Source organism: Oncorhynchus masou, chromosome 11 (genome assembly GCF_036934945.1).
Source record: "Oncorhynchus masou masou isolate Uvic2021 chromosome 11, UVic_Omas_1.1, whole genome shotgun sequence".
Taxonomy (NCBI): Eukaryota; Metazoa; Chordata; class Actinopteri; order Salmoniformes; family Salmonidae; genus Oncorhynchus; species Oncorhynchus masou.
Window position 1 is genome coordinate 52,391,310 of NC_088222.1, and position 22,548 is coordinate 52,413,857.

General features: G+C 42.1%; 1 protein-coding gene across 4 annotated transcripts in view; it reads right to left on the minus strand.

Annotated features, from left to right (window-relative positions):
* Nucleotides 1-9,077: 9,077 nt before the first annotated feature.
* Nucleotides 9,078-22,548, minus strand: part of LOC135548822 (janus kinase and microtubule-interacting protein 2-like) — a 37,509-nt gene continuing 24,038 nt past the window's right edge. For 2 of the 4 annotated variants that reach the window (XM_064978779.1, XM_064978778.1), the window contains exons 13-22: nt 22,376-22,474; nt 20,253-20,354; nt 20,087-20,140; nt 19,930-19,995; nt 19,743-19,811; nt 19,408-19,485; nt 18,908-19,111; nt 13,237-13,302; nt 12,021-12,097; nt 11,468-11,555 (exon numbers count right to left, since the gene is read on the minus strand). In XM_064978779.1, the coding sequence (XP_064834851.1) occupies nt 12,047-12,097; nt 13,237-13,302; nt 18,908-19,111; nt 19,408-19,485; nt 19,743-19,811; nt 19,930-19,995; nt 20,087-20,140; nt 20,253-20,354; nt 22,376-22,474 (789 nt within the window). In that variant the 3' untranslated portion in view covers nt 11,468-11,555; nt 12,021-12,046. Of the gene's footprint in view, nt 11,556-12,020; nt 12,098-13,236; nt 13,303-18,907; nt 19,112-19,407; nt 19,486-19,742; nt 19,812-19,929; nt 19,996-20,086; nt 20,141-20,252; nt 20,355-22,375; nt 22,475-22,548 lie in introns of all 4 variants that reach the window. The other 2 variants (XM_064978777.1, XM_064978776.1) reach the window with 1 other exon arrangement.

The following is a 22,548-nucleotide window of genomic DNA, read 5'->3' on the forward strand; positions in this document are numbered from 1 at the left end:
TGCACACTCTTGACATTCTTTCAACCAGTTTCATGAGGTAGCCACCTGGAATGCATTTCAGTGGTGTGCCTTGTTAAAAGTACATTTGTGGAATTTCTTTCCTTCTTAATGTGTTTGAGCCAATCAGCTGCCGTGTCTTTGTGAGACGCATTCTGCAGCAATACACCATCCCATCTGGTTTGCACTTAGTAGGACTATCATTTGTTTTTCAACAGGACAATGACCCAACACACCTCGAGGCTGTGTAAAGGACCAAGAAGGGGCGTGATGGAGTGCTGCCTCAGATGACCTGGTTTCCACAATCATCTGACCTCAACCCAATTGAGATGGTTTTGGATGAGTTGGACTGCAGAGCGTAGAAAAAGCAGCCAACAAGTGCTCAGCATATGTGGGAACACCTTCAACACTGTTGGAAAAGCATTCCAGGTGAAGCTGGTTGAGAGAAGAGTCTGTAAAGCTGTCAAGCCAAATTTGGCTACTTTGAAGAATCTAAAATCTAAAATATATTTTTGATTTGTTTAACACTTTTTTTGGTAATGATTCCATATGTGTTTTTTCATAGTGTTGCTGTCTTCACTATTATAAAGAAAAAGCCTTGAATGAGTAGGTGTGTCCACACTTTTGCCTGGGACTGTATGTAAATAAGGTATTCATGTAAGGTATTAATTTGCAAACATTTCTTAATAACCTGCTTTCACTTTGCCATTATCGGTTATTCTGTGTAAATTGCTGAGGATTTTTATTTATTGAATCCATTTTAGAATAAGGCTGCAACATAACAAAATGTAGGAAAAGTCAAGGGGTCTGAATACTTTCTGAAGGTACTGTACATCAGAGTGTTGCTAAACCTACACTTGGCAACCAACTATAGGGTATAGTTGATTAACTTTGGTTTGGTTACAACTCAATGCACATGATACTGTACCTAAATGTAATAGTCAGTAGAGGTTTTTCTCAGTTCCATTAGAAATGACACATGTGGCTGTGCGGCGGGATTCACATTACAGTGCCAAAACAAGGATGTGTGAGTAGAGAGACAACTCTCGGTCACCCTGGTTCTAGCCAAGTGAGATCAAACAGACTGTGAAATGACACCCTATTCCCTATGTAGTGCACTACTTTTGACCAGAGCCCTATGGGGCACGATATAGGAAATATGGTGTCATTTTGTGTTGCTTAAGACATACTGTGTACAGTCACCAATCTCATGACATGAGAATGCTGAACAGGTAGCACATGACAACAGAGATAAGATGCTTCAAAGCCTTAGATAATTTCCACCGTTTAAACTCAATCCGACGTGTTTTTTTCTTATTCAACTTCTAAATGCACAACAGTTTTCCTCAGCTCAGTTGCAAATTTGCCCACAATGCTTGGCAGTCTATTGTCAAACATTCTTAAAAATACAATTATCCCCTGTACCAGTAAGTTTAGCGAAAAGATTACATTTAGGCCACCGACATGTACGAGTAACAGTGTTTTTCTGTCATATGCATGTAATTAAGGAATGAAGATTCTAGAAAAAAAAACATGATAAAAAAATACAAAAATTGTCCTCCTGTTCTGCCCGCTAACTGTTTCCTCTCTCACTTAGCGTTATGTCATTCTGTTTCTGGGAGTTATAGTATAGTTGTCCTCCTGTTCTGCCCGCTAACTGTTTCCTCTCTCACTTAGCGTTATGTCATTCTGTTTCTGGGAGTTATAGTATAGTTGTCCTCCTGTTCTGCCCGCTAACTGTTTCCTCTCTCACTTAGCGTTATGTCATTCTGTTTCTGGGAGTTATAGTATAGTTGTCCTCCTGTTCTGCCCGCTAACTGTTTCCTCTCTCACTTAGCGTTATGTCATTCTGTTTCTGGGAGTTATAGTATAGTTGTCCTCCTGTTCTGCCCGCTAACTGTTTCCTCTCTCACTTAGCGTTATGTCATTCTGTTTCTGGGAGTTATAGTATAGTTGTCCTCCTGTTCTGCCCGCTAACTGTTTCCTCTCTCACTTAGCGTTATGTCATTCTGTTTCTGGGAGTTATAGTATAGTTGTCCTCCTGTTCTGCCCGCTAACTTTTCCCTCTCTCACTTAGCGTTATGTCATTCTGTTTCTGGGGGTTATAGTATAGTTGTCCTCCTGTTCTGCCCGCTAACTGTTTCCTCTCTCACTTAGCGTTATGTCATTCTGTTTCTGGGAGTTATAGTATAGTTGTCCTCCTGTTCTGCCCGCTAACTGTTTCCTCTCTCACTTAGCGTTATGTCATTCTGTTTCTGGGAGTTATAGTATAGTTGTCCTCCTGTTCTGCCCGCTAACTGTTTCCTCTCTCACTTAGCGTTATGTCATTCTGTTTCTGGGGGTTATAGTATAGTTGGTGTGATGTCATGGCTGCGGAGCTAACAGATCTAAATAAATGGTGCTGGATATTACGGGCACGTCAGAATGAATGACAAGAATGGTTCTGTCGGGATTATGTGGAGTACACATAGCCCTGAAGCATATACAGTAGGTTGCTGAAGTCCCATTACAACGTGTCTCATAATAAATATTCCCGTCTGATGATTTATTCAGATGATTTATCAGACTTTTCCACATGAATCATGAGATCACTTTTTGTCATTTCGACTTCTATGGATGAAGTATTTGAACGTCATACCTTTAAGCCAACACGGCCCTAAAACATGCAGAATTCCATTTGGCACGTATTCAAGGACACAGCGATGGCTACAAGATGCTATTGTATACTCAGTGAGGCTTTTAAGCATGAACACGTGCCCACATGGTGGCATATGGAGTGTTATCAGCCATCATACTATTTAAAATGGATGAGGGGGCTTTGACATGAATGCCCCTAAAAAGGTAACAGGTCACATGTCTCCAGGGCCCTATGTGCATATTCGGTTAGGCATGTTACATCGATCCCTGATAATGCTTAGACACAATGCAGTCAATCCTCTTCATGCCTCTTGGCACCAACATTTACATGTCATTCAGCAGACTCTCCTTTCCGGAGTGACTTACAGAAGTAGGTGCGTTCAAGTTAATGCTCGTAGTGAAAGCCATTTAAAAAACAAAATATGCTCTTTGAGGAGGTAGGGTTTCTGATGTTTTTGGGAAGATGGGCTGGGACTCTGCTGTCATATCTTCAGGGGGAAGCTGGTTCTATCATTTGGGTGCCAGGACAGAAGAGCTTTGACTGGGCTGAGCGGGAGCTGACCTCCCGTAGGGGTGGGATGTCCAAGAGACCAGAGGTGGCAGAACAGAGTGCTCAGGTTAGGATGTAGGGTTTGAGCAGAGTCTGAAGGTAGGCAACCACCATGGTCTTGTCGTGGATGCAAGCTTCGACTGGAAGCCAATGGAGTTTGCGGAGGAAAAATCTAATCCAATTAAATTGTATTGGTCACGTACACATATTTAGCAGATGTTATTGCAGGTGTAGCGAAATGCTTGTGTTCCTCGCGCTAACAGTATTTAACAATACACAAAAATATAAAGTAAAAGAATGGAGTTAAGAAATATAAATAATAGGATGAGCAATGTTGGAGTGGCATTGACAAAAATATAGTAGAATTGAATACAGTATATACTGTACATATGAAATGAGTAAAGTAGTATGTTAACATTATTAAAAGTGACTAGTGTCCAATTATTAAAGTGACCAGTGATTCCATGTGTCACACCCTGACCTGAGAGAGCCTTGTTATGTCTCTAGTTTGGTTTGGACAGGGTGTGATTTGGGTGGGCATTCTATGTTTTGTTTTCTAGGTTTCTTTGTTTCTATATTCTGGCCGGGTTTGGTTCTCAATCAGGGACAGCTGTCTATCGTTATCTCTGATTGGGAATCATACTTAGGTAGCCCTTTTTCCCTCCTTTGATTGTGGGTAGCTAACTTTGTTTGTGGCACTAATGCCCTGTAAGCGTCACGGTTGTTGCGTTTGGTTGTTGTTTTGTTGGCAACATTTTAAATAAAAAGGGAAATGTACGCTCACCACGCGGCGCCTTGGTCTTCTTCCAGCATCGGCCGTGACACCATGTTTATGTACAAAAATCAAATTTAATCAAATCAAATGTTATTTGTCACATACACATGGTTAACAAATGCGAGTGTAGCGAAATGCTTGTGCTTCTAGTTCTAATATCTAACAAGCAATCTAACAATTCCCCAACAACGACCTAATACACACAAATCTAAAGGGGTGAATGAGAATATGTACATGTAAATATATGGATGAGCGATGGCTGAGCGGCATAGGCAAGGTGCGATAGATATATATAAAATGTATAAAATGCAGTATATACACATGTGATATGAGTAATGTAAGATATTAAAAGTGGCATTATTTAGAGTGCATTATATAAAGTGACGAGGACAGCATCCTCTAAGGTACAGGTTTAAGTAACCGGGTGGTAGCCGGCTAGTAATGGCTTTTTAACAGTCTGATGGCCTGTTGTGATAGAAGCTGTTTTTCAGTCTCTCTGTCCCAGCTTTGATGCACCTGTACTGACCTTTCCTTCTGGATAGTAACGGGGTGAACAGGCCGTGGCTCGGGTGGTTGATGTCCTTGATGATATTTTTAGCCTTCCTGTGACATTGGGTACTGTAGATGTCCTGGAGGGCAGGTAGTGTACCCCCAGTTATGTGTTGGGCAGACAGCGCCACCCTTCTGCGGTTGCGGGCAGTGCAGTTGTCGTACCAGGTGGTGATACAGCCCGACACGATGCTCTCAATTGTGCATCTATAAAAGTTTGTCAGGCTATTAGGGGCCAAACCAAATTTCTTCAGCCTCCTGAGGTTAAAGAGACGCTGTTGCGCCTTCTTCACCACACTGTGTGTGTGGGTGGGCCATTCCAAATCGTCCGTAAACACTCCAGCCAGCTGGTCTGTGCATGCTCTGAGGATGCGACGAGGGATGCCATCTGGGCCAGCAGCCATGCTGCAAGTTTAAATGTCTTACTCACGTCAGCCACCGAGAATGAGAGCCCACAGTCCTTGGTGGCGGGCCACGTCGATGGCACCGTGTTGCCCTCAAAGAGGGCAAAGAAGGTGTTGAGCTTGTCCAGGAGCAAGATGTGTGTCCGCGATGTGGCTGGTTTTCCCTTTGTAATCTGTGATTGTCTGTAGACTCTGCCACATACGTTACGTGTCTGAGCCGTTGAATTGCGACTCCACATTGTCTCTGTACTGACATTTTGCCTGTTTGATTTCCTTATGGAGGGAATAACTACACTCGTTGCCTTTGACTATATTCCCAGTCACCTTGCCATGGTTAAATGCGGTGGTTCGCGCTTTCAGTTTGGCGCTAATGCTGCCATCTATCAACGGTTTCTGATTTGGGTAGGTTTTAATTGACACAGTGGGAACAACATCCGCTCTATACTTCCTGATGAACTCAGTCACCGTGTCAGTGTATATGTTGATGTTATTCTCAAAGGCTACACAGAACATGTCCCAGTCCGCATGATCAAAACAATCTTGAAGCATGGATTCCAATTGGTCAGACCAGCATTGAATAGACCTTAGCACAGGTACTTCCTGTTTGAGTTTCTGCCTATAGGAAGGGATGAGCAAAATGGCGTCATGATCTGATTTGCCAAAAGCAGGGCAGAGGTAGCAGTTGTAGAGTATTTTAGAAGTGCGAGTAGTACAGTCAATGTGTTGATAGAACTTCGGTAGCATTTTCTTCAAATTTGCTTTGTTAAAATCCCCAGCTACAATTAATGAGGCCTCGGGATATGTGGTTTCTGTCAGGATTTGGCCAGGGTTGTTCTGGGTTTTGGTCACTAGATGCCCCCATTGTGCTTTTTGACCTTATGTTTTTTCCCTTGTTCCCCATTATTATTTGCACCTGTGCCTCGTTTACCCTGATTGTATTTAAACCCTTAGTTTCCCTCAGTTCTGTGCTCTGTGTTTGTATGTTAGCACCCAGCCCTAGTGTCCTGTGTATTCTTGTCGTTTCCGGTGGATGCTCTTGTGGAATTCTGTTTTTGTTTTTGAGTATCTCTTGAGGCTTTTTTGTGCTATACCTACCACCTTTTGGATTTGCCATTTTGTATTGAAGGACTTCTCCTTTTTTACTTTATTAAATACACCGTCTTAAGTACTGCTGTGTCTGCCTCATCTTCTGGGTTCTGCTGACTATTCGTGGCTCAGTTGGTTAAGTGACTGTTTCTCACTCTGGAGACCCAGGTTCGTAACCGGGTCCTGACAGTTTCCAGTTTGCACACAGTCCAGTGTAGGGCTGTCGTGGTATGTGCTTGAGGGTGAATATTCACGGCTGTGACTATAACCGAAGATAATTATCTTGCGGAGGTAATACGATCGGCATTTGATTGTATACTAGGTCGGGTGAACAAAAGGACTTGAGTTTCTGTACCTTATCACAATCACACCATGAGTAGTTAATCATGAAACATACATCCCTGCCTTTTTTTTGTGAGAGTTCTTTATTCCTGTCTGCGAAATGTACTGAGAAACCAGCTTGCTGTATGGACGGGGACAGTATATACGGAGAGAGACATGATTCCGTAAAAAAGAGTATGTTACAGTCCCTGATGTCTCTCTGGAAGGAGATCCTCGCCCTGAGATCGTCTGCTTTATTGTCCAGAGACTGAACATTAGCGAGTAATATACTGGATGGTGTGCATGCCACCTGAGTCGGACTATAAATCCACTCCAAATACCTCTTGGAGCTGGGATAAGTTCAAATTGCCCTAAGGGGTACGAACAAAGGATCCAATTCGGGAAAGTCGTATTCCTAGTGAGTTACGGCCGCTCTGTATGTATATTTAATTGCCTTTCAATGGGGAATGGTAGTAGTTGCCAGGAGCACCAGTCTGAGTAAAGAACTGCAACGCTGCTGGGTTTTTCATGTTCAACAGTTTCCCGTGTGTATCAACAATGATCCAGCAACCAAAGGACATCCAGCCGACTTTACACAATTGTGGAAAGCATTGGAGTCAACATGGGCCAGCAACCATGTGGAACGCTTTGGACACCTTGTAGAGTCCATGCCCCAACGAATTGAGCCTGTTCTGAAAGTGTTCCTAATGTTTAGTACACTCAGTGTATATTTTCACACTACGAGGTTAATGAGAATAATACTGTGAAGTTGTGAAAATGCACTTTTAGTGTAAGAGCTGTTTGAAAATAAAATTACAGCCTATTTTGGTGGGGTGGAGTTTTGACCTGCCTGGTGTGATGGAGTGATGAATCACTATTCACCAACTGGCAGTCTAATGGACAAATCTGGGTTCGGCGGGTGCCAGGAGAACGCTACCTACCCAATGCATAGTGCCAACTGTAAAGTTTGGTGGATAAGGAATAATGGTCTGGGGCTGTTTTTCATGGTTTGGACGAGGCCCATTAGTTCAATAACAAAGACATTCTAGACGATTCTGTGCTTCCAACATTGTGGCGACAGTTTGTTTCAGCATGACAATGCCCCCAGTGCACAAAGTGAGGTACATACAGAAGTGTTTTTTCAAGATCGGTGTGGAAGAATGGCCTGCAGAGCCCTGACATTAACCCCATCGAACACCTTTGGGATGAATTGGAACGCTGACTGCAAGCCAAGCATAATCGCCCAACATCCGTGCCCGACCTTACTACTGCTGTTGTGACTGAATGGAAGCAAGTCCCCACAGCAATGTTCCAACTTCTAGTGGAAAGCCTTCCCAGAAGAGTGGAGGCTGTTATAGCAACAAAGGGGGGGACCAACTCCATATTAATGCCCATGATTTTGGAATGAGATGCTCGACAATCAGGTGTCCACATACTCCTGGTCAAGTAGTGGTCAAGTAGTGTATTTTTGTCACATTTTTGTCACAGTAAGGTACTTAATTGTTACACAGAAATGATTTGATATTGAGATTTTAAAAAACTGCTGCATGTCCAATGTTTTTCCATTTCTCCTGTCACAAGGGGATTTAAAATGAAATCGGCAACCCTGTTATGGTCAAACCTATTAGATTATTTAATCTTAATATGCTCTTACCACAGTAATGTTTGTATTTAACTTCTTGAGATATTATTTCTATTTTTATGAAGTGGAACATAATGCTCTCCGTGACAGAATGTTTTTTAACCAAACTGCACATCTCAAAAGTCACCAAATTATGGAATAACCCACTGCAAGATTATTTTTGTCCAAGAAATCATTCAAATAGGACACACCCTTTACAGGAGGAGTGCATCAAAGTGCATATTCATCCATTTCTCCCGTCCTATTTGACTCTGAGCTCCTCCCTCACCTGAAGGACTGGCTGGGGTGGGGATGACTGATGGATGTGCTGACACACCATCATAGCCTGGGCGGAGAACAATAAATACTGAGGCCATTCATTCATAGTGATGCCGCATAGAGATGAGGCCAGCTGCATCCGTTTGCAACGGCAGAGCCTGCAGAGCTGCTGGGACTGAAATCGAGTTAGAATATTGGTAATGACATAAGAGACTCCAGGACACTGTTCTGGCCAGCAAACCGGGAGTTCAGTTTGGTCTGGAGATGACCTTTCTATAAAGCACATCCTTGTTCATTCCCAGCATGAGTTGCAGCTGACAAATATGTCTGTTTATACACAGCAATACGTTACCTGGGATTTCGTTACGAGCTGATAACAGCTCTGCAGATTTAAGACATGCTGTTTTCTGTCACTAATTTTGTCCCAGGAAGATACAGTATATTTGGGAACGGAAATATTGTTTTGGAAAAAATGTGTTTCACTATACCAGCTCTGTCTCTGTGAATGACCTTTCTTTCATTGAGAGTACATGCTGAAAGGTAGATGGAGAGAGAGAGAGATTAAAGTTTACTCATTGGCAGATAGCCTCTGGCAGAGGTGTAGTCCAGAGCTCTCAGTGGTTCCATTCTATTCTGGCAGAGCTTGGGACAGAGTGGATAAGTGAAACGACTGACTGGATTGACTTTGTTCTGTGTTGAGATGGCCAAGGTATAAACTCAGTGCCAAGGAGCTGAAACATCTCCTTTTTCGATTAGTGGGAGAACAGGGACCTTTACCTCTGCTTGGGTGAAATGCCAAAAAGCACTTGTTATGTTACGTCCTCAGTAACCAAGTCAACTGGGTTTCATAACACAAACAGATGTCAATTGTTTACCTATTCAAAAAGGGTCATAATACACAAAGAACATAATTCAAACAACACATGTACAGTACGTGAGGTTGATAATGTACAGCAAATAAAAAGAAACAATTGTGTCCCTAACTTACAGGTAGGTAATGGCTACAGTATGAGGGAAATGTTTTGGAAACCCTTGCCAATTGATGGCCAAGTGTAACATATGCAGAGCACATCACACACAGTAATACGCCTTAATGACCAGACCCTATTTTCCTTCCCCACCTCAGTCAGTGCCATAGGATTCCATTAGTCCTATTAGTTGAGCTGGAATAACTGAAACACACTGTAAAGACAGGTCACTGAAAAGTCAATCGCCACCAAAAATGAAATTTGGAAACAAAATGTCACCAAAACACAGACACTTAAAACTGAACTCCATTCACTTTTATTTTCATCATGATCCCTTTTTTAAATATTTTTTTTTATATACTTGAAAGAAGAGGAGGGGGTTAAATTCTCATTGGAAAACAGGAGGGTAAAGATTTACAAAACAATGTCCTCGGTGAACAGAAGTGTACAACGTTACATAATCATATTAACGGACCAAAAACACAATCATTAAAAAGAAAGTACAAATTGATGGGGATAGCGCATTTAAGGCAATTGCTAGTTAGCGGAGTTTGCTCCAAAATAGTGTCAATCATTCCCCCTACATTGTAACGTAACAGAAGTGGGCCACGTTCGTGTATGTACAGGTATGTAATGGGATGCCTTAGGTTCCTAGGCCTCTGAATAGGGTCGGGAGTGGAAGCTAGCTCGGGTGGATGTGGGTGAGGCGGTTGGACGGGATAGGTAGTTAATATTGCAGCACCAGGACATAGTCAGGGTGAAAGGAGAGAAGCAGGCAGGTATACATTGCATCAACTTTCTCCTATTTCAGTTTGGAGAAGGGGGTGGTGGGGGGGGTAGGAAGGTTAGAACTAACCCCTGTGGTGTCCATGGTGCTGAAAAAGGTGTTAGTGAAATAGAGCAAAGCAAATGACACGTCATTGCTGCAAGAGGTACTGTGCAGTATTCATGGTCACTTTGCTGAGATGACAATGACCATAATCAGACAGAAAGCTGTTTAGGATGTAGGTAGGTAACCAGGATGTAGAATTTACAGCTTGTTCTGTTCTTTTAAAGGGAGTGTTAAACATCATTCAGTATAAACCACAAAACTCCTGCTGGTGGGCTACAGTTGATTATCTTGAAAGAGTACAACATAGAGGGAGTGTGACAGGGAAAAGGGGGGAGGAAAATATTATTATGCCAATTATTTTAAGTTCAGTACAATCGAGGAAATAGAGTTCATTTGCAGCTGTCGCCACAATAAACAGAGCAGTTCATACATTGTGGTACTTAGAAACTGCCGAGCAGCTCTACTGTAGAGGGGACAGCGTTCATATTCACAGAAGGAAAGAAAGAAACTACAGGAAATCATCAAGACACAATGTACATATCAACACATGTATATAGAGAGGGTATTTTTTTCTCTGTGGAAATCTTGGTACATGGGGATCGACTGGGACCGTTGGTTTGTTCCGAAAGGAAAAGAAGTAGAACCAGAGATGTCCACTCTGTCCGCTGGTTTAAAACAAAGAAAGTGAAGGTCTCAAAACAGAAGCCCGGTCAGTGTGTGAGCACATAGTGGATCCTCTCTCTCCCATCCTTCTCTCTCGCTCTGCCGTCCCCTGATCTGCTTCCGACCAGAGGAGACACATTGTCCTGAGTGTCCCATGTCCCGCGTCTCCTGGTCAGAGAACAGTCAGTCAGTCACCATCAGCTCAGTCAGTCACCATGCTCACAGGCCCTGAGTCAGGTCTCGTCGCTCCTGTGAAGGGGTGCGTTCACACATACGAGTGTCTGTTCGGATTTATAAGAGGGAGAGGGGAGGGAGGGAGTAAGGCCTCTGTAGCCTGGTGAGGCCTATTGATGAAGCCTACAGCAGCCTTTCCTTTCCTCTACACCTCTGGGTGTAGTTTGGGTGTAGTCGGACGGTGGTAGGTGGTATAGTGTTCCCCTGCATGGCAGAGATAAGATCTCCCGGAATTTGGTTTCCACGATGTCTGTGAGTGAGTTTGGTGTGTGTATGTATGTGTGTGTGTGGGGGGGAGTGCACATGTGATGTGTGTGTGCCCCTGGTCTGCCTGTGTATGTGTGCTATATTTGTGTGTGTGTGTGTGTGTGTGTGTGTGTGTGTGTGTGTTTCCAGTATGTTTGTGTTAGCGTGTCCAGTGTATATGAGTATATGAGTATATGAGTTCCAGTTACCCCACTGAGTTTAGGGAAGTTCCATGTTCCAAGGACCAGGACAGTGCAGCATACATGGTGTGTATCTCCAGAGTGAGGTCCCAAATCAAAGAGGTGTGAATTCCCAGCCATGTCCATTACCACTCACTATTACAACACGAGCCAAAAAGTGAAAACCACTGCGGTCACAAACACAATCTCCAGGCTGCAGACAAAGAGAGAAAGAGAGAGAGAGACATAGAGAGACCGTATGAGATCAAATGTAACAATGGCGGTAGCATTATCCATAGGGAGAACTATGAAGCTGAAATGGAGCTGGTAGACCAAAACGAAGCTTGCATGCCAAGAACACAAAGTCACAGTCTGACAACGGTAAGCACTAAATGAATGCTGTTATTCATAAGAATGGGTTGGCTCCCAGGGAATAATGGCTTCCAGTGTCATTAGGAAAATGATTAGCTACATATAGCATGATTCCCTAAACAACGAAACTCTATGAATCACAACTGTGAAAAGACATGTTGGCCACACAACATAGATGATTCCACTCCTATGACTATCACAGGTCCTGATGGTCGCTAGGGAGATGGAGAACAACAGGGGAAACAGACAAGAGTGCAGAGAGGAAGAAGGGAAGATGCTCTGTGTTTGTCGACCAGGACAGACTTACCTCTGCTGCAGGAGATGTCAACGACATCAAGGCCAAATGATAAAGGCAAGAGAAAAGAATAAGAACAGAAACAAAAACTGCAGAGAGAGAGAGAGAGAGAGAGAGAGTGAGTGAGTGAGTCGGGAAAACAGAAGACGTGTTAGCCACAGGCAGGATCAAAGGAAGCTTTAGGAAGTTACAAAGACACTGTGCTACTACGTAGGGGGGAACTAGTCCGGATAATGGCTAGCCTTAGCCTCTATGGTGAATAACAGAGCCTAGCTATAGCAGAACTATAGTAGAGCTTGGGTTACCTGGGAATGTCTGTGGACTAGAGCATAAAACACAATCTGCGTCTCTGAGTCGTGTACATCCTCAACCGTTTTTACCCCCCATGCCCTAAGACTCCTGAACAGGTAATCCAATGGCTACTAGGACTATTTGCATTGGGTGCCCTCCCCCTCTTTTTACACTGCTGCTACTCTCTGTTTATCATCTATGCATAGTCACTTTAACTATACATTCATGTACATACTACCTCAATCAGCCTGACTAACCGGTGTCTGTATGTAGCCTCGCTATTTCTATAGCCTCACTACTGTATATAGCCTCACTACTGTATATAGCCTCTCTACTGTTTTTCTGTTTCTGTCTTTTTACTGTTGTTTTATTTCTTTACCTACCTATTGTTCACCTAATACCTTTTTGGCACTATTGGTTAGAGCCTGTAAGTAATCATTTCACCTGTTGTATTAGGCGCACGTGACAAATAAACTTTGATTTGATTAAAACTTTAAAAGTCCTGGCATAACTGAACCCCTCATTTCCCTCAGTATTGTGCATCAAGGGAAGGAGAACTACAGGCCACGCCTCATTACGTTTGGCTCATTAACTAGTCAGTGATGTGGGGTTCAGAGAGGTCTGTCTGATGCGTGACTATAAGGAAAGGGTTGTCTGAGTGTCAGTCAGGGTGAAAACCTTAGAGACAACCACACATTATATTACATCTTTTAACAGACCCCTTCAGGTCACAGAAGCATCACAGGGCCTGAGTCCCAAATGGTACTCTATTTTCTTTATAGTGCTCGACATCTGGTCAGGGCCCATTGGGCTCTGGTCAAAAGTAGTGCATTAGATAGGAAATTGGATGGCATTTGGGATGTAGTCAGTTTATAGCCGACGGGAGAGGAGAGAGCAAAATCTGTCTGATGGTAAATATCTCTGCCGGCCATCTTACCTTCTCCTCCAGATCCTTAATCTGTCTCCTCTGGATGTCTGTCTTATCCTCCAAGTCCCGGATTCTCTGAAAAGATTGTAAAGCAAATATTGTTGTTCCCTTAGCGAATATACAACATCTATTCAACAGTAACATTGCATGCTATAGCTCAACTGTATGCCAAGCCAACACAAATATGCTCCATACATTTATATTTTACATAGATTTCTGAATCAGCACTGGGAAATATAAATAAACGTTTGAGAAAACATTAGGAAAACAGTCATGTACAGTTGTATTTTCAGTATTACAGTTTTGGTGTATCCGTAAAGATTATTGAGGTACATTTCATTGGAGCATCTGACTGTGGCATGGTTTATTGAAACAATAAATGTTTTCTGGGGAACCATGGGACTGGTGATGCTGACAGCTTTGCCCTTGGAGTGGCCTGGTAAGTGGTTCACCAGCTGGGTGCGTGTGAGAGGCTGGCACAGTGCTGCTACCCCTGGAGTGACTCAGTCAGTGTAAACTGTAAATAAATGGAACATCGCCCTCTTCTGTAGCATTGAGGAACTGCAACAGCAGCATCATCTCCCAGCCTGCTTTGTTCCATGTTAAAAACTACAATTTAGAATTGAACAACCTTGTGTTCATTCAAGTAAACATATGATGTGTTCTATTAAATGTTTCAACTGCTTAAAGTATCAATATCAAGTCAATGTCAGGTGTGAGAGTGGCACTCTGTTTTGAACAGACGGTCGGGATCTGTGAAAGTCCTGTCATCCAGCTGTTCTTTATGGACATATTTTAGGCAGGTGCAGGTGTGAATGCCTCAAGTTAAATTATCAAAGGGAGTTTATGTCATATGTTGACTTATACAGGTACAGTGCCTTGCAAAAGTATTCATTGCCCTTGGAGTTTTGGAATATGGCACCACCACAAATCTGCCAAGAGAGGGCCGCCCACCAAAACTCACGGACCAGGCAAGGAGGGCATTCAGCCGAGTGGCAACAAAGAGACTAAAGATAACCCTGAAGGAGCTGCAAAGCTCCACAGCGGAGATTGGAGTATCTGTCCATAGGACCACTTTAAGCCATATACTCCACAGCGCTGGGCTTTATGGAGGAGTGGCTTATGGAAGGAGGCTTATGGAGTGGCATATGGAAGAAGGTACTCTGGTCAGGTGAGACAAAAATTGAGCGTTTTGGCCATAAAGGAAAACGCTCTGTCTGGCCCAAACCCAACACCTCTCATCAACCCGAGATGAGAGGCATCATGCCGTGGGGATGTTTTTCATCGGCAGGGACTGGGAAACTGGTAAAAATTTAAGGAATGATGCCTGGTGCAAAATACAGGGAAATTCTTGAGGGAAACCTGTTTCAGTCTTTCAGAGATTTGAGACTGGGACGGAGGTTCACCTTCCAGCAGGACAATGACCATAAGCTTACTGCTAAAGCAACACTTGAGTGGTTTAGGGGAAACATTTAAATGTCTTGGAATGGCCTAGTCAAAGCCTAGACCTCAATCCAATTGAGAGTCTGTGGTATGACTTAAAGAATGCTGTACACCAGCGGAACCCATCCAAATTGAAGGAGCTGGAGCAGTTTTGCCTTGAAGAATGGGCAAAAATCCCAGTGGCTATATGTGCCAAGCTTATAGAGAGATACGCCAAGAGACTTGCAGCTGTAATTGCTGCAAAAGGTGTCTCTACAAAGTATTGTCTTTGGGGGGTGAATAGTTATGCACACACAAGTTCAGTTTTTTGTCTTATTTCTTGTTCATTTCACAATAAAACATATTTTGCATCTTCAGGTAGGCATGTTGTGTAAATCAAATGATACAAACTCCCCCCAAAATCTATTTTAATTACAGGTTGTTAGGCAACAAAATAGAAAAATGCCAACGGGGGGGGGGGTGAATACTTTTGCAAGTCACTGTAATGAAGGTGCAACAGGCCAGGGTTCTCCTGGTGTAACCACTACCTTGGCGTAACCAACAGGTATCGATCCTGGGATGTCTGTTTGACTCAGAAATGTCCACTGAGCTGGACATTAGCTCTGGGGACTAACACAAACTTTCAGGTCTAAAGTGTCAGACAAGGCTACTCATCGAGCAAACATATATTTGGGTCGTTCCACGAAATAAGTGCCTTTTGCATCCCTCTGATATTTTAAGTAGAAATTGTGCACCAATATTGAATTGTAAAAGCCAGTTATATTCAATGAAGTGCCCTTTAATATAGACCACAGGGAGAACTCAAGAAATCCGATTTTCTATAAGAATAATGATTCCTGAAGTGCCAAAATTCTGCATTTTGACATGTCCCTCCATGCAGCCTCTGTGACTTTTTGGAAGATTCAAACCAACTTAAACCCAACATTTCTCCAAGTTTCTCCAAGTAATTTCTGAAGATTATTATTAATTTAATGTGATTACTGATTCATTTTAAGAAAAAGAAAACCCTATCCCTCCTTTTAAGGTCAACCCTGTTATGTGAACTGAACTCTCGTTTTAATATGGTGAAACTTTTCTTTTTTACATATTAAAAAATACATATAAAAACATTGAACATCTAGTAGTCAAATCATAGCGTATGGGCATTTTCTGGTGTTTTGTGGTGGAAAACGGAGTGGGTCAAGAACAAAACGTCAACCCTGTTACCCATAGATAAACAGGCTAGAAATGTTGTAACAATTTCATTTTTTTGCGAAGCTTGCATTCAATTCCCAACTCCTTGTTGCACACAACAAGCTTCAATTTCCCCCGTCACAAGGGGATGTAATGGCTGATTTAAGAAGAAATCTTAAAACCCTGTTACGGTCAACCCTGTTACTTTATTTGGCACTTAAAAGGCCCTTACTATATTCATTTTTTTTTCAATTTAACCTCTTGAGATGGAAAAACGTGTTTTTTATTGAGCTCCCCATGTGCACTTTATGACAGAATGTTAAAATTAGGTGAAATTAACACATTTTTTTTTTTTACCAAGTTACACATCTCAAAAGGCACTGAATTGTTGGAATGACCAAGTTCACTGAACCACTTTAGCTACAAGTCCAATTGACTGGAAGCACCTGTTGAGTCATCCCTCATGTTAAGTCATCGAATGGCGTGTGCAGTGGTTCCTCTTGCATACCGCAGCACAGCTTGCTGGATGCCGCGCTCTGGTACGGCATGTTACAGTGCATGACGTCATATTATTTTACTGTCAGCCATCGTTGCCGTTAATGCTCGTTGAAACCACCAAAGGACATCTTTGAGGGCGTCTTTATCAAGCTTGTTGGCGCTCGCTTACTTACTCCCAAATAATCCTACAGAGGTCCATGCGGAGGTCCATTTAGGACCTTCCTAAACAAAATATAAATGGATTTCTTTGTGATTGTGTATGTTAAATTGATTTAATTAGACTGGGGGCTATGTATACCGCACAGCAGACCTTCATAGCGCTTTGAGGATGAAATGCTCAGTAAGTCTTTGTCTTTTATGATATGCATCATAATGTAGGCCTACTGCTGGAGTGTAAAACACACATATTCCGGTAAATTCAGGGACATGTGGGTGAAACGTTTTTCTTGAAATGACTTGGAGCGGTAGGACTAAGGGACCTGTTTACCGTAGCTGTCAACTTACATAACTTACATATACTGTATATTGGCCCACTGAAGGCCTACTTCAATATATCAATCCGATCATTCGTTCATTTGTGCATGTCATCACCCCAGGCAGCACACGTGCATCTCGCCGACTTCTGCCCGATGTACACAAACTACATTGGGCCGATGTCGTATGGAGAGCGTTTGCACGTTGGCAAGACGTTGCCGAGACGTCGGCATTAGATCGTCCTTCAGCCGTAATTTGGACGATGCATGTCAAAGCTGCTAAATTACACTGCCAATAATAAAACACAATATGATTGACATTTTTTTGTCATTTAGCAACTTGCGAGCGCATACTTTTCTGTACTTTTCCATATTTTTGCCCTGTGGGAGTTGCAACACCTCACTCTACCAAGCTACATGGGACTATGGTAGACTACTAGTGATTTTGTTTGTGGATAAAATGAAGAGAGAAGAGTCAAGTTAATGTGACGTTTAATAGGCTATTGCTATACCACCAAATTCTTAAAAGCACTCCAGCACAGAGAAGAGAGCCTTGAGTAATTAAACAATAAATCAACAACAACATGTCAGCTAAAGAAATTGAATTCAGGAATAAATTTGGCTGTTTTTAATCTTGGCTGTACTAAAGACTTTAAAACCTTTTTCGTTAGAATAGGCTGTATAGGATTGATTATAATTTGTTTTTTAAATTATTATTGTATTTGTTGTGTTCACGCTGTTACGAAATGGTCAGAAAACCGATTAATCACACGTACTGTAATAAGCACGCAGAGCTTGCTCCTCCTACCCTCCTTCTTGATCTCCTTCGCCATGTCGTTGTCATTAGTAGGCAAACATCCATTAATACATTTCAAGTCCCTAAAAATAGAAATCAACTTGGCAAACGTCTATTATCCTTCTAATAGCCCATCATGTGTGGACTCATTAACTCTGTCTTTAAATGCTTTTTTTTTTAGGGTTGCATCACTCATGGACAGAAACTTCTGAGACACAGTATTCAGAGTTGCAAAGAAAAAGCCATATCTCAGACTGGCCAATAAAAATAAAAGATTAAGATGAGCAAAAGATCACAGACACTGGACAGAGGAAATCTGCGTAGAAGGGTCGCCTCTTCACTGCTGACGTTGAGACTGGTGTTTTGCGGGTACTATTTAATGAAGCTGCCAGTTGAGTACTTGTGAGACGTCTGTTTCTCAAACTAGACACTCTAATATACTTGTCCTCTTGTTCAGTTGTGCACTGGGGCCTCCCACTCCTCTTTCTATTCTGGTTAGGGCCAGTTTGCGCTGTTTTGTGAAGGGAGTAGTACACAGCGTTGTACGAGACATTCAGTTTCTTGGCAATTTCTCACATGGAGTAGCCTTCATTTCTCAGAACAAGAATAGACTGACGAGTTTCAGAAGAAAGTTCTTTGTTTCTGGCCATTTTGAGCCTGTAATCGAACCCACAAATGCTGATGCTCCAAATACTCAACTAGTCTAAAGAAGGCCAGTTGTATTGCTTCTTTAATCAGAACAACAGTTTTCAGCTGTGCTAACATAATTACAAAGGGGTTTTCTAATGATCAATTAGCCTTTAAAATGATATACTTGGATAAGTACAACGTGCCATTGGAACACAGGAGTGATGGTTGCTGATAATGGGCCTCTGTTCGCCTATGTAGATATTCCATTAAAAATCATAATTTTCCAGCTACAATAGTCATTTACAACATTAACAATGTCTACACTGTATTTCTGATCAATTTGATGTTATTTTAGTGGACAAAAAAATGTGCTTTTCTTTCAAAAAGAAGGACATTTCTAAGCGACCCCAAACCTTTGAACGGTAGTGTAGCTCTCCAGTAGGTGCAACAAAACATTCACGGGCCATTCTCTCAAAAGTGGGGTTACAAGTTTATCAACTTTCAAAGCAGAATGACTTTCTCATTGCTCCTCAACTGCAGTGTATGTTACATTAAATGTTTCTAGCTCGGAGTCACTAGTTTTATCCAACGTAGGAACACAGCATTTCAAACGTTGCTACATAGGAACGGACCCAGGTGGTGGCTCATATATGATTGTATATTGTACCTGATGGGCCTGGTGGAGCAGCTCCATCCTCTCAGCCAAGACCTGACAGTCGAACTCTCGGCTCTTCCTCAGCATCTGCCTGCGTAACTTCTCCACGGACGTACGAAGCTCATCCTTCTGCATGTCACTGAGAGGCTCACCGTATCCGATCACCTTATCCTGCTGCAGTGCGTTGTACAGAGTAGCCTCCAGCTCCTGGATTTGCTGTGGGGGGGGGGTCAAGGGCGGTAGTTAGCTACAGTGACGATAATGATACGTGTAGATATTCATCATTTATAGTAAGTTGTACTGGCTAGGGGAGATGTGTATGGGATTGCATGCACGAATGCACAAACGCACGCACGCACACACACACACACACGCACACACACGTTTATGTTACCCTCACAGTATGTTGAAACCGCACATTAAATGTAATACCTTTGAGGCCAATAAAAAAGTAAGCCTGTATTTAAAGGTAGGTGGCTGAATGAGTAGGAATGCATCTGGGGGGCACTTACCACGTAGGCCTGATCCAGGGCTGACTTCCTGTAATCCAGCTCCTCCTCCAAATAGCCTTTCTGCTTGCAGAACATCTCCTGCGGAGGACAGTTCTCTCCGGTCAGTGGTCTGATCTCAATACTGTGGCTGAAGAACTCCGCTGCCAACCTCACCGGTCAATAGCATCACGCAACAGTTAGTGATAGGTAATCTATACGCCTTCGAATTCGGAAGTCTTTTTTTGTACTTATGTACGACCGAGTAAACTCATGGAACCGAGTAAACACTTCTCAAGTCAAGCCCAGTCCGTGTGAAGTGACTGTGAGTGAGGGATGTGAACGGAGAAGGGACTCACCATCTCTAGCTCCAGATCCATCATCTTCTGGTGCAGCGCTGCCTCTGTGCCCTCGATCTGTTGTATCCACTAGGGGGAGACAAAGACAACAAAACGCAGATAAGAAACAATGCCATACAAAATGGCTATTCTATTGCTTACAAGTTACTCTGAACGAAGCGTCAATATTTGTACTGTATTTGCATACCTTTTCAGCAAGAGAGAGGACAGTGCTAGCTTGAATAATGGCCACTTGCTCCTCATTTCGCAAGTTCTAAAAAAATAAAAATAAAAAGGTTAAAAAGGAGGAGTGAATTTTTACTTGCCAAAACATCAGTAATAATATCCCTTCCAAGCAGGCTTACCCCGTTATCACCCAGAATGTCTAGCAGCTTGATCAGGTCAGGTATACAGACATCCTGGGGAAGGATCAAAATGAACAATCAGCATCGTATTTCACCGAAAAATTCCTTCGCAGAAAGACAAAATATGATTGTAACACTAATGAGATACTATTGAGATGGGTTATACCTTCACTCCTTCCTTCATGCAGTAGATCTGCAGGGCGCTGACACCCTCGGAGAACGGATGCATGCGGAGATGATTAAACGGAGGGGATTTCCGCTCACGCTCCTACAAGAGGAACATGCCATTTACTTAATCCGTTAACAGCATTGGTTAAATTGATTGAATGGTTGGACAAAGAAGGGACATTTCCTGCTGTTTTATTCTCTGTCCAGTAGATGGCAGCACTGTTCTTTTGGGGGCTTATTGCAGTATCTGCACTGCAGCACAGAATGCACAAAGCCCTGTGTTCTGAGCCTGTCTGAGCCTGGCCATGGGGGGAAGGGGAGGAATACAGAGATCCCAGAGACAAGACTGATATTAGTGCTGATCGATTAGTACTTTTTGAGGTCGGTTCGGTTTCAGTTCGATTATTTTAAAAACTATCACGGCTTTCAACTTTTATTTTTTTTATTTTGGAGGGGGGACATTAAATGCACTATGCATTATTTGGGTTGAATGTTGTAACAACATAGAATGAAATAATTACTAAAAGTCCCATGATGGTAGTGACTGCCCATTACTGCTTATCACTTATTTACCATTTATTCACATTGTGTTTCTTACATTTGTTTTAGGCTTATTTGACGACTAACATTTAATTCCATCATCTCATCTCCAAAGAGATGCTGCCTTATGCTGTCTGACAAAATCACTATTTAGTAGTTCTTCAAATTAAATAAGGCATACTTGATTGACTGCTGAATACCAACTATGAATCGTAGATCATGTATTTTCAGATAAAGATACCTCACAAAGCAACTGCTCTCCATCCCTCTTAATCGAACATTCTTCTGTCTGTTCTCACAGTCTCAGACAGGACAAGGAGTCGCGCAATTGATTATGGTCAATGTAATTAAATTGGAGGAAAAACCTATCTGAAAACCCCACCTCAAACTTGTATCTCAAACAGACTGTTTAAAAAATCCTCATAGAGCATGATGTCATACTCCTGAGGAGGATGAGGTGGCCAATCAGTGGTCTACTCTCGTGAATAGTTTTAATAACCGGTATTCGCCCATTCTGTTGTTGGGGTACGCCCACATCCTTCCAACACAAAAAGGCTGCTATGTAACATACTTAATTACAACTTTTTTGGAAGGAAGACTGTTTCACTCATGATGTAAGTAATTATATATAGGTCATATTTCAGAGAGATCTGGAAACACTGGACAGTTACATAAAAAAATGATTGTTATAAATATAATGTATATTCCTAAAACATAAATTGAAAATGATACTGTTGCTACTTCCTGTTGTCATGGATTTTTCATTTACAGTCCAGTGTCAAAATACTGGTTTTAAATGTCCAAATTCATAATAGTCTGAGATAGGTCATGAAACATCAAAATTACCCTGTACACATACGTGTCACACAAATCAATGGAACTGGGACAATAACCACAGTGACATGTACCATTTGTGCTCTTCTAAAAGACAAACCACAACAAACTTGTGTAAATGACATATACCTGATGATAGATGAGAACCTATAGTAGCCATGTATCAACTAATCTGTTTACGGTAGATGGCCAATACGAAAAGGAAATGCAACACTTTTTTGACTGGATCATTTCAACGTATTGTCACCTCACATCCATGTATTTGTTTGTGGTCAGTGACATTTATAAAGAGATTGCTCCGAATTATTTATTGCTCCGATATTATTTATTTATTTGAGTTTTCTAAGTCAAATAAGTCAAATGTTCTAATATCGTAGCATCAATGTAGCATCATCTCGATGACTAAACTTATATTAAAATCACTAATCTGAGGTAAAAAAGGATGTGCAATTCCACTAAATGTTATGTTTTGAAAATGCAAGCGCGTGTAAGTAAGGTAGTAACACAAATTGTCCACGTTAGGTAAATAAGCAATTTAAAAATATATATATATGGACAAATATAACAATTCAATTTAAGATGACTGTATATGTTGCCCACTCACAAACCATTCCAACAATGGCATCTATTTCTCACTCATTTAACCATTTAGAGTAAAAAAATGCATTGAAACACAATTTCCCCGGGCATTCTAGACTAGAGCTTCCATAGTGTCTGTGCAGCAGCCTGAACGTTCGACGTCCTCACCTCTAGTTCCAGTATTCTGAATTCCAGGAGCTCATTCTGGTCCTTGGAATCTTGCAGCTCCTGTTGCTGTCGACTACATTTTCCATCCAACTTCTCCACCTGCAGAAGACCAGAGGGATAGCATGAAGGTCAAAGCCTGCCAGTAGCATGGACTTCCATACCCAATACAATAT